The 12,235-nt window shown below is 41.4% G+C and overlaps 1 protein-coding gene and 1 long non-coding RNA gene across 7 annotated transcripts in view; one reads left to right on the top strand and one right to left on the bottom strand.

The window, feature by feature from the left end:
* Positions 1-2,914: 2,914 nt before the first annotated feature.
* Positions 2,915-8,645, bottom strand: LOC144051068 (uncharacterized). The gene is made up of 3 exons (XR_013293990.1): positions 8,344-8,645; positions 5,973-6,087; positions 2,915-5,032 (listed from the first exon to the last, which is right to left on the bottom strand). It is a non-coding gene; the product is annotated as an uncharacterized LOC144051068 (long non-coding RNA).
* Positions 8,646-11,448: 2,803 nt separating this feature from the next.
* The window catches only part of shf (Src homology 2 domain containing F), an 86,085-nt gene continuing 85,298 nt past the window's right edge, over positions 11,449-12,235 (top strand). For all 6 annotated transcript variants that reach the window (XM_077564283.1, XM_077564281.1, XM_077564280.1 and 3 more), the window contains exon 1: positions 11,449-12,189. In XM_077564283.1, the coding sequence (XP_077420409.1) occupies positions 11,758-12,189 (432 nt within the window). In that variant the 5' untranslated portion in view covers positions 11,449-11,757. The remainder of the gene's footprint in view (positions 12,190-12,235) is intronic.

Below are 12,235 nucleotides of genomic sequence, written 5' to 3'. Positions count from 1 at the left end.
ACAGATGCTTGAAATAAATAAATTCCCGGTTAGGGTAGGGCGATAGCCTTGACAAATAATCTCAGGGTTTTTTCTCAGTGTCTCTTTATTCTCTAAAGTTTTGGTCTGTAAAAAGTGGGTCTGAATGAAAGGAAGGATGGTATCAACTCTGCAGGAAGGAAGAAAAAGATGCTAGGAGAAAAGCTGTGAATATAACCAAATGAAAACATTTGGATATGTATGCATTTATTGAGGTAAAAGGTAGGGTTTTCAAAAATAAAAGCTTGTTATTTAATGAAACGGGATGTATTTAAAAAAATGGGCTAACCTCATGTTGCACTCTCATAATGCGAACATGCACTCCTTGTCCATCAATTCCCTTTTGTCTTCTCGGTGTCACTCTGTTTGGCTTATGATCTCAAGCAGAATGAGTCACTGATCAATACCCTAATAGACACCCTCTCTCCCCCAATCAGCTTGATCAAAACGCCTGCTTGAACCCGCACTGCACTTTTGTCGTCCACCACAAAAAACAAACACAAAAACCCCCGCATTAATGGGACGTAAGCCTAAAGTGAGATGTGAAGAATCCCAACGTTCACATTATTGATCCAGAGCTAAATGGCCCAAAAAGCCTCCCTGGCGTCATTTTACCATTAAGACCTAATGGCTTTCCCTGCACACATACACACACACACACAGATATAGATGGACGCTTATGAAAAAGTATACCTCCGCTATTGTGTTACTATTGGAACGATTAGCAGAAAGGTAGAAGACAACAAAGCAATTAGTGGGCTTGTATAAAATCATTAATGTGTTTCACTGTAGCATCGCTCCTTATTAAAAGGGAGCATTTATTTTACACACTGTGCCAGTTTGCATTTAATAACATCAAATTGGCCAAAAAGATGGAAACTATTGACCCATAAATAAAAAAAGATTACTATCTTATGTTAGAGCTATAAAATGGATATTCAAGTGCTTCAGTGGTTGCACGCAATCCATTATGGAACACTGGTTAAATTATTATTTGTTCAGTTTTATTATTTTCAGTCAATAGCCCAAAATGTTCTCAGTTTTCAGTGCATTCTCCTCATTTACTTGAATACAATGATGGTTTGTTATTTTAAATATGTTGGTGTTATAGTCAAGATTAGTTGGTTGGGGTCCGGTGTTAGGTTAAGGTTAGGAGGTTATTTTTAATAGTTACGGTTAGTGGGTTGGGGGTTCGGTTTTTGTCAGTGTTTGTTGGTTCAGGAAAGAGTTAAAGAATTATAGGGTTAGCGTTAATGTGTAAGTAAGTTAAGGTAAAAAGTTTACCGGGTTGCAGTTAGAATTAGTGGCTTGGGTTTACGGTTTTGCTCGGTTAATGTTAATGGATTAAGGGTGATGGTTAGACATAGTGGGTTGGGGTTACATTGGTTAAGGGAAAGGTTTAGGCTCAGTGTGTTAATGTTAACAGGTTGGGGTTAGGTTTCTAGTGTTATGTTAGATTTAGGGTTGATGTATTATTGTTGGAATTTGGGTTATTGGGTTAGTGGAAAGTTGATGGGGTTATGGCTTGGATTAAACCCTCGGTTTATGGTTAGAGTGTTGGTGGTAGGGTTGTGGGGGTCACAGTTGCATTTATGGGTATATGGGTTATGGTCAAGTTCAGTGGGTAAGGATTGGTGGGGCGGGGTTAGTAGGTTCCGGTTAAAGTTAGAGTTACTGGATTAAGGTAATGATTTAGGGTTATGATAAAAGTGTGGGTTAGGGTGAAGGTTAGTGGGTTCCAGTGCAATGGAGTCAAATGAGTAAGGGTTATACTCAGGCTTAAGAGGTTATTGTTAGTGAATTAGGTTCAGAATTAGACTTTAATTAATGGGTCAGGCTTAGAATCCAAGCTTTTATTCACACAGCATGTCAGAGGGAAGATATTTGTTGGCGCTTGTTGGCATATATGCATACTGATGAAGTTTGTGGATCAAAGGCTGTCTTCAGAAGTCCTGACCTCTGTGGTACTTTGTCAGGGCTGCAAATCAGACCTGGGTTTGGAAGGTGAGCGCGAGCTGACAGAAGGAGCCAATTAGCATGAAGAAATGCAATCACACTTCACCCCGCGGGTGGACATCAGCCCCCCGCCTGGGCGACGTGACGGATGGACACCGAGTGATCCATTTGTTTTAATGAATGTTTTATAGCAGATGACCGTGCCCGTGGAACTGTTGAGACCATGCAACTCACAATTTATCCTTTTATACAATTCCATTTAATCAAGTATCTTGTGAGTAGACATCTCCCTCGGGGGGGGAATTGCTTTTAATCCGTGCTTGTTAATTATGCTCGATCAGATGGGACATGCCTTGAATCCATGCAAGGGAATGATAACCTTCTGCAAGAATAGGCCGTCTCCCGTCATGTCAACATTTGAATTAATAGTGACATTTCAGAACAGTTATATCTGACGTGTTAAGTCATTGTTATTTTAATGACAGTGTCCCAATTCTCCCCAGTGTGAACTCTATTCACGTGAAAGGACTCGTGACCGTACATATCATTTAGTCCTTCTCGGATAAAAGTGGTGGCACAAGCGGGATGCTGCGACATGTGAGGACATTACCACTTATACTACAGTGCTAGTGCTACTGCAAATACTAATATTGTTTTGTAGTACAGACGCTCCCCACCTTACGAACGAGTTACGTTCCGGACGATCGTTCGTAAGGTGAATTTGTTCGTAAGTTGCTTCAGTGCTATATTTTGTATTATAATTTATGTTTAAAGCCTATATAAGTATATTGAAGGTTTATATAAGTATGTTTAAGGCTTGTACAAGTAACCTGCATTGGTTTGTACTGAAAAAAACTTTTAATAAAATGGAGAGAATACGTACAGTACTGTACTGTACTACGTATGTTAGAGAGAGAGAGCGAGAGACACACACAGTATGTACATGTACGTAATAAGATAAATAAAATGAAGTTTACTGCGATTGGCTGGCAACCAGTTGAGGGTGTACCCCGCCTACTGCCCGAAGTCAGCTGGGATAGGCTCCAGCACCCCCGCGACCCTAGTGAGGAAAAGCGGTAAAGAAAATGGATGGATGGATGGAAAATGAAGTTTAACTTACTTTTGGAAGATGTACTCGATGCTTAAGGAGATGATGGAGGAGGAGGAAGAGGAGGATTTTATATCATGAGAGATTCTTCGTCGTCGCTGGAATCGGCTTCAAAAGTTATTTCCTGCTTCATGGGGACCGGCGTTTCTTCCTCCTCCTCCTCGCCACGTTGCTCAGCCTCCAATGAGCTCTCACAGCGCCAATCGTCGGTATTAGCGGCGGAAAGAAGCACTACGCGCAATACAAAATCTAACTTACAGCGTTTCTTTCCGAACATTTTTCGACATACTGTACGCGCAGAAATGTTCGTATGTACCGTTGTTCGTAACTCGAATGTTCGTAAGTAGGGGAGCGTCTGTACTATGTTACTTTTGGTGTGTACTGCTGGGCCTCCTAAGGGATCGGTAGACTTCATAAAGAAGAGCACTAAATCTTAGCACGGTTTATAAAGTCAAATTACGGATCAGGCTTGGATTACTGTAAGACTGTGGGTCAATCAACGGATGTCAATGGGAATGCACTTTGAGGGAAATATTTCGTCTACTTTGTAGCTTTGTAGTAGTATAAGCTGTGACAGATATCCCCATCGTAGCCACTGGTTTAGAGACAGCCTAACTGGCTTTGAATTACAGCTTCTACGAGACAATATCCCAAGAAAAATAATAACGCCACTGGTGCCGGGAGCCACCCCAGCCTTCAAAGCACATAAAAATACATCTAATAAACTGCAGACGTTATGGCCGAGCTGGCCGTTTCTTGAAGGAAAAAAAACATTCCCAAGTCTTTTCAACTGGAATTTTATGTGTGTTTTTTGATTTAATCAGTGGTGAGTTTTGAGCCCACTGGTGTGATGTATACTGTAGCTTATATAGAAAATATAACAGTATTTAAGACCGTATTTATGAGAACACCCCCAAGAGGGAGAAAGATTGGATCGACCAGTGTAAACCGTCTGCCCCTTGACCACAACATCCAATACAATAGCAAGATAAATGTTACATGGTGTTACAAATAGGTTACACCTTGGATTGATCACCAGGCAATCACAGGGCACAGACAAACAAACATTTACACTCACATTTACATCTATACAAAATTCCACGTCTTCAATGAAAGCAATATGCATGTTTTTAGAACCCCCGCAAGCTCAAAGAGAACCTGAAAACTCCACATAGGAAGGCCAGAGACCAGATTCAAATGCCGAACCTCACAATTGTAAGGCAGATGCGCGAACCACTAGCACACTGTGCTACCGTATTCAGTCAGAAAAGAAAAGCTGCAAAATCTGAACAAACAAAAAAGCATCAGCTGTTTCTGGATGACAAGGTCCCAGTGCCACCTTTCCCGCCAGCTTGCTCACCTCTCCACTCATATGCAAATTAGACCTTTTTAAATCTCACACCAGGAATGAGCTACTGTAAAAGACGCCCCAAGCCTCCTCCATCTCTTTTTTTATTGTAGCTGTGCAGAACACTGTTAGTGTTTTCCAAACCCACCTGCAAGATGTGAAAATCTACAATATGGAGACTGTAATTATTATTTTTGGCATAGCTTAAAATATCTCTACCACATGCTTTAAATACGTACATTGGTACCTTGATGTACAGGTGCCCCAATTTACTTTTTTTGTGGGAAATCAACCTATTTTGCTGGTCTGCCTTAAATTCAAATATTCAATTACAGTTAGGACCCACAACTGCTGTACACTTAAGAGCTGCCTAATAGAACAACGACTATCAGGTACATAGAGTTCAAGCAGCAAGATATGGACTCATGGTATGTTTAATGAGGCTGTGGTAAAGGGCTCCCAGCAGGCCGGCCATCAGCCCGGACACGCTCCCATCTCCCACGTTAGGCGGCATTCATCCGTCATCTTCAGGATGTCATCATCATCATCATCCCCGCGCAACGGCACTCCGGTGGGCTCTATCTCACTCTCGGATCGGACCCCTCGAGGAAGTGACTCACAGTTTTTGGAAAACAACAACAAGTCTCCAAACGCTCTTCTTTCTTCTTCTTCAGGACATAAAACAAAAGACGGAGAGCCCATTGTCTGCTGATGATTTCCCTAGAGTGAAAGCCGTTCTGAGCCACCGAGCCGTGTCTAATTTGTCTGGGAAAAAAGGTGTTCGGAGAAGTGCTCAAAGAATGCTTGGATGTTTAATCTCACTTCTATTGTGCAGTATTGTTTTTTTTTGTTGCATAAATGCTTCTTAAATCAAACCCCTACCCACCCACAATCCCTCTCCTGGAGATGCTACTGTGGATGGACAAGTGTTGTACACATCTGTGCAACAACAAATTGCAGGGATACAGTTTCATTCACAGATACAATTATGTAAGTTATTGATACATCAAAGTAACTTTTCAAATGTTCCTATCAGAAAGATAAAGCCGTGTGGTTGCCCCAGAATCAATCAAATCCCTCAAAAATGGACAGGCCACACTGTCCATTCCAAAGTGATCAAAGTACTTGCACTGTCTGTAAAATAATGCTACGCTGTTATTGGCTTGTTGTTATGCTCTGTTACCAGCTAAGCTAGCAACAAGCTAGCTACTGTACGTGCTTCTGATTGCAGTTTGCTCATAGATCTAAAGCAAGTTTACAGGAACAATATTATTTGCTACTTAATATCTCCGTCCTCTGTGACCAGTCTGTGCCCATCTTTGTTTTGTTTTGAAATATTTCATCTGTGTGGTGGTTGTAACCTGTAATTGGAAATGCACACCGGTCGGAGCGATGACCAGACTTTCATAGGATATTTCTGTGCTGCCTTTTGGGAAAGGCTGTAAAAATGAGAAACGTTATTGTCATGCTTGTGCTTCATTGTCGATGAATGACTGCCTTTGTGTGCAAGTGTGTGTGTCAAATAAGTGATAAGCAGCTCACTCAGGTTTTGGATGGGTCTTCATCGTCGCACCGTGCCCTCAATTCTGCCACCGCTGACATCATTTCCTCCATTTAGTGAGTTCACGTCGACTTCCCAGGATGAAAAGATTCTCCCCTATAGAAGCATAGAGAAGATTTGCTTGAGTCTATATTTAAAAGCAGTCTTCAAAACCGTCTTATTTGCGGAAGATTATAGGGAAGGATTATCCTGAAACAACCTTTTAGTTAAGGTTGCAGGGAAATGTCCCCATCATGCATTTGGCTCCTGTTTTCTGTTAGTTATATATTATAGCCTAGAATGCTAATTAGTTTTAGCCTTTATGGTTTTCCCTAAGCGGAAATAATGGCCAGAAGAAGCACAACCTATAACTAGCACACCTCCAAAGCCTTACATTGATCAGTTAGCTTGGGCTTCAGGAGCTTGGCTAAAACGATTTGGAACATGTATTAGCTAACAAATGATCATAAATCTAGCTAACAGAAAAAGAGAGAAGTGACCTCAGGCAGCTGAGTGGCTTTAGAAGCGAGCAGAATTAGCATCATTACTGCTTGCTGGTCCTTATTTCAAATTTTAATTGATTTTACATTCCAAAGAAAATAAAAGATAAAACCAATACAGGTTAATGTTATAGTAACACACCATTAGAAATAAGCCATGCTACCAATGTCACAGCTGTGGCTAAGGTTGGCTTGTTTAAAGTGCCAATGCTAGCTTAATATTGCTAGCGCTGCTATTTTATAGCAGCTGGGCTGATTCTCTGGCGGTCTATCACAACCATACACTTTCATCATGGCATGCCATTAAGAATGGCCATGTTTGAGACTGTAGCACAACATGCACGTCAGTGAGTAGCTTTGGTTAGAGACTCCCGACTTGGTCAGAGATTTTATATTGTAGTTCTAGTATTTTCCATCAGTAGTAAGTATTAATTCCAGAGACCAAAAACATGTGTTAAGTTCGTTGAAGGCTACAATTTGTCCTTAGATGTGAATTTGAGTCGAAATGGTTGTTTGTTTATGTGTCCTGGCGAGTGGCGACCAACCCATGGTGTACCCCGTCTCTCACCAAAGTCAATTTTGTAATACCAACAAACTCTTTCCACTAAACTTCACACAATCTGTTGATTAAAATGATCAAATAAAAAAAATAGCCTATAGAGCTTTTGAAGTACATTTTATAAGTAAAATACAATGACACCGCCGCTCCCCACTCCATCACAGAAGCAATCTGGGATACTAAACCACAAAACCAATCCAAGTTAAAAGCCAAGTTTTGATTTTGGGTGACGTAAGCCTAAATCTCGCCTTCCTTCCTTCCTGCCTGTCATCCTCTGTTTTGTTTTGTATTACTTACCCCAAAAAAACCTGTAATGCACCTGCCTGGTCCAGCGCAGCCCACCGTGACACAGACAGACATTACTGGGTCACACAGACGCCTTTAGCCAGAAAAACGAGCGAGAGTGAGCAAATGTCACACTCGCACAGCCAACAGAATCAGACACCTGAGATTGGATCTGTTCCTAGATCTGCGCTGAGCCAACAACCTGACACTCACTTTATCAGGCCATGCACAACCGTTAAGGACCTTTCTAGCGTGACACAAGTAATTTCCAATCATCTATTTTTTTACTTTGGTAATACTAATGTATGCTCATTTGACACAGCCATTGGGAAAGCCAGTGTTGTGAAGTGATATTTTTTTTTTTTTTGGAGAACTCAGTGTTGTTCATTCGGTAATTTTACCGATTTGACATGTCATCATCATTGCTCTCTCTCTTTTTTAAATTTAATTAAATTTTTATTTTTTGTCCACTAAAATTCTAACTCACATTCTTGCAAACCAAGTCAGACACGCAAGGTGCAAAAATCAATCCAACTAGGATAGAAAATCCCTTAAAAACCTATATTTCATTTATTTATTTGACCTTTATTCATCAATGTAAGGACAACAAAGGACGACAAGGTCAAGAGACAGCTAATGTAATCTCCAAGTGACTGTTCAGCCATGAACAGGGACTTTTAATTTTGGGAACCATAGTGGTGGAAAGGTGGTCGCACACAGGTAAATTGCTCTCGGAATTTTTTTTTTTAAGTAACAGTGTGAATTATTTAGCACCATCTAGTGGTGATGTAATAATTCCTTAATTCTAAAACCCCACTATTTTAATAATATGTTCTATAACATCAATGTACTTTTTTTTTTTTTTTTTTTAATATTATTATAGGTCTAGTAATTGCTAAATATGTCACATAGGTCGTGCCGCACCTTCACTGCCATTTTTCTGCTACGGATACTTGAAGGAGAAGAACTTTGCAAACTTAGTTAGCTTCCGGTGGTGCTTGCATCTCATGTCGGTTGACTGACGCTTACCTCGTACATCTGAGGACTGCAGGTGGTCATCGCTGAGTCGCCGCTTGTCTCCCTCTGCTTTGCTTCCTAGCTTTTGTTAGCTTCTCACACTAGCCACTCTTGTTAGCCGCTCCAGTGTGTTTTTGCTAGCCACTCTCTGAAGACACGTAGTGCGAATGCTTCAAAATTTTTGCATTCTATTGGGTCACCACTATATGGTGCTAAATAATATACTGTTTAACTTTATGAATACTACTGGTTTATATTTTTCTACGTTTTACATTTCTGAGCCTACTGTCATTTATGAAAGTAAAGGACTGTCCTCTGGCATGTCCTCATTTTATAATGTATGTACAATGGCACTCTTTAATATCATGTGAGATAGGCTCCCTTTATGTCAAAGGAAGAGGAGTGACCGTCAAAGTGAAGGCTTCAAAGAGCCATCAATCCATTCATTATTGTACGTGCAGTTCAAGGCTTGGAACTGCAGAGGTGGTGCAGGTCAGGCAGGTTAATGAAGGAAGTCTTGACAAGTGGGAATGTGTTCAAAAAGGACTGCTTTCCATAAAGTGGAATATAAAGTGTTGAAATAATTGGATGAATGTGGGTATAAGATCTCAGTCGCTGATGATTATAATAGATAGTATAGTATGAAAAGGATTGTTGCATCCATTTTATTTTTTCTTTGGCTTTATTGTGACAGTTTATTCAAACTAAGTGGCAGTCTCAACAAAATATGAAGAGCATACAGAAGAAGCTAGTGGTTAATAGTGTGGCTTAATTTTACATTTGTATGACAGTTTAAAATGTTAAATGTAGCCAGCACGATTCATTGAGGTTTTATGCTAGTCGCAGTTTAACCATTGAACCAATTATTTATATTCCCTTTATTTCCTGTGGGGGCAAAAAAACAATAACAATTTCCCCGCCCCCAATAATATGGAATATATGTGCCCAATCATGCTGTCGCATCATTTCCAGCACAGCCTGACAAAAAGCCCCAAAGCAAGACGTATTAGCAGTGGAAATAAAGTCATTGCATGTCTTGCAAGACAGCAAGTCTTATTTTATTTATTTATTTGAGCTGCATGGCAACTGATGAAGGCATTAAAAATGGCTCTATATGCTGAACCTAAGCTGACAGGCTGTCTGAGCTGTGTGGAATTTTTTAGGCTGCCTTCTGTAGACACACGCACACTCACTCACGTTCACACTATAGCAGGGAGAATGCGCAGCCTAAATGTTTTGTAATTGTTTTTTCAGATTATTAATCACATTTAAACCGTATTAATTGTTTGCTATGTATGAAGGCACGGCAAAGAACACCACCATTATTGGTCTGATTTTTGTTCCTGCTCACGTTTTAGTTGTTGACTTCATAGGGTTTGATCATAACTGCCTCAAAAACAAACAAACAAAAAAACATACCAGTTAAGCTCACTGCATTGTTGCAGTCTTTTTCCTGGTCACAATTTTTTTGTTGTTGCCAGGCAGACTTCACAGGGCTCAGTCATAACTGCTCCATTGGCCAATTAAAAAAAGTCAGGTACCGATCATGCCCACTTGTTTGTAATACAAGCTAGGACATCAGTATTTTGACATTCTTTCTGTGTATTGCTTTTGTTACCATGACGACCAGGAGTGGCACGAGGGCATTGAAACTATAGGCGAGTGGCTACTTGTTCTGAAAACTGCCCAGGTGCCAGACAGAAAGGTGAGCCCCCATGAAAATTAAGTTAAAGCATAATTTGGACACCACCAAGAGAAATATTGTCCTTCACCCGTTTGAATTTTGCAGTATGTGCTGACAAAACTGTTAGCGAATGCTAATCAGTGCTAACACTGCAGCTCTGCTTATTTTTTCCACTTTAATTTGAAAATGTCAAATCTTCACCCAGCCTAGCATCCAAATCTTGAGTGAAGAAACCTGGTGTGTATGGGAAGATTAGACACAATATTTGGCTCACTCAGACACAAAAGTCAGTTTTCTATTAAGTCAGTTTTCTATTAAGTCAGTTTTCTTTCAATCTATAACCCGTTCAGGGGAAAAAGGTAGACAGGTTGGTTCTTACAAATCCAGATGGCCTGAGCCCACTGTTGGAAATGCAAATTACATTACAGATGTGTTTGCATTTTATCCTTAAAAAATAAATAAACCAAATGCAAAATATCGGACAGATTTAGGACTTTAATGAAGGTTATTCGGTTTACAGGCATGTTTTCTTAAAATACCAAATATGAATTGTTTTTCAGGGGGCAGTTGAAATGAAACGAACACTGACAACAGTGTGCATTATTAACAGGAGTCACGACTGCAGTGGTTTTATGAAGCAGTACTTCTTTTTAATAACACTTTCAAATCACAGTCTAACCTCGGCACAGGAAAAACTCTGGAAAAAGCTTCATATGAAATTGATTCAGAGGGTCCCTTTTGTTTAGTACACTTTTATGTGGTCTCCGGAAAACTCTTTTCACAGAAAGGCCCACACCAATCAAATGTGTGACTGTAATAATAATATACACAGGCGGCTACAGGTGCACTCTGAAAAATATAGTCAGTCGTGCAGCGTAATGGCTGCATCTCAATGTTGCGATTAGAGGATCTGCTAGCATTTTGAGTCCAATCACTCTTTTATTGCGTTCCCCACTTTCTGCTGCCTGAGCTGTCAGCCATCAAAATGCAAATGCTGTAATCCGGCGTCTCAAAGGAGACACATCCTCTTTAAGTAGCTGCATGTGCAAGGAAGGCTGTATGGATGCACTATGTATAAATATATTGGATGCTACTGTAGGAAATACTTGGTCTATCTATCTATCTATCTATCTATCTATCTATCTATCTATCTATCTATCTATCTATCTATCTATCTATCTATCTATCTATCTATCTATCTATCTATCTATCTATCTATCTATCTATCTATCTATCCATCTATCCATCTATCTATCTGACGTCACGTGCGATAAGAAAAGTGGATTTCGGTCAATCGGCGCGCGACGCGGCGTGAGTGTAGTGTCCAGCAGGGGGCAGTGAACGTTGTCAGGTAACGGAGCCCAGGTTGTTACGTGAAGGAAGGAGGGAAGGAAGAAAGTAGGGGGCGTGTCATCATAGTCGCTCCCATGTTGCGCAGCGTGGAAATGTGACGCGTGTGAAGCACACACACATTACACACACGTACAATACACTACAGTAGAGAGCGAATGTGAGCGTGGTGTGTTTGTTGTGTGAGTGCGTGTGACAGACTTCCACAGCGGAAAAGTGCCTCCAGCGAAGCCCCCACCGCCCTCCGGCCGGCTGTGGCTCCCGGCTGACCCACAGACTTCATTCACACTGCCAGGTTCGGACTCCTGGAACTTAAAAAAAAAAAAAAAACACACACACACAACAACAACGAAGTACCGTCATTTTTGGGTCGTAAGCGATGCTCTGGCAGCATGGCCAAGTGGTTCAAGGAGCACCTCGGATTCAAAACTACCAAAGCACCCCCTCCAGCGCCCCCGAAGCCGGACTACCGACACTGCCTCACCGGTGTGCCCGGCGCGCCTGGCTTCCAACCGGGGGCCACTTTCACTCTGAGCCCCGCTCAGCCGGACATCCTCGCCGCGTACAAACTCCAAAAGGACCTGGACTTCGAGGACCCGTACACTCCCGGTGGAAATATCTCGATCCCCGTGGGCTCGCCGGACATCAAGTACGTGTCACCGAAGCACCGACTCATCAAGGTGGAGACGGTGGAGAAAACCAACCCGGCGCCGGGTTCTGGTGGTGGAGGAGGAGGCGGTGCTGTGGTGGTCACTCAAGCCGTCGCTGTGGGCAGCGTGAAATCTCCCACGTCGCCCCCCACGGAACAAGACAACAAGGAGAAGGTGTGCAACTTTTTTGTGTTAAATGAAACCGAACTATCTAACACGA

Source organism: Vanacampus margaritifer, chromosome 4 (assembly GCF_051991255.1).
Source record: "Vanacampus margaritifer isolate UIUO_Vmar chromosome 4, RoL_Vmar_1.0, whole genome shotgun sequence".
NCBI classification, from domain to species: Eukaryota; Metazoa; Chordata; class Actinopteri; order Syngnathiformes; family Syngnathidae; genus Vanacampus; species Vanacampus margaritifer.
The sequence above is the reverse complement of the archived record's forward strand: the minus strand, read 5'-3'. Positions and strand labels throughout refer to the sequence as shown.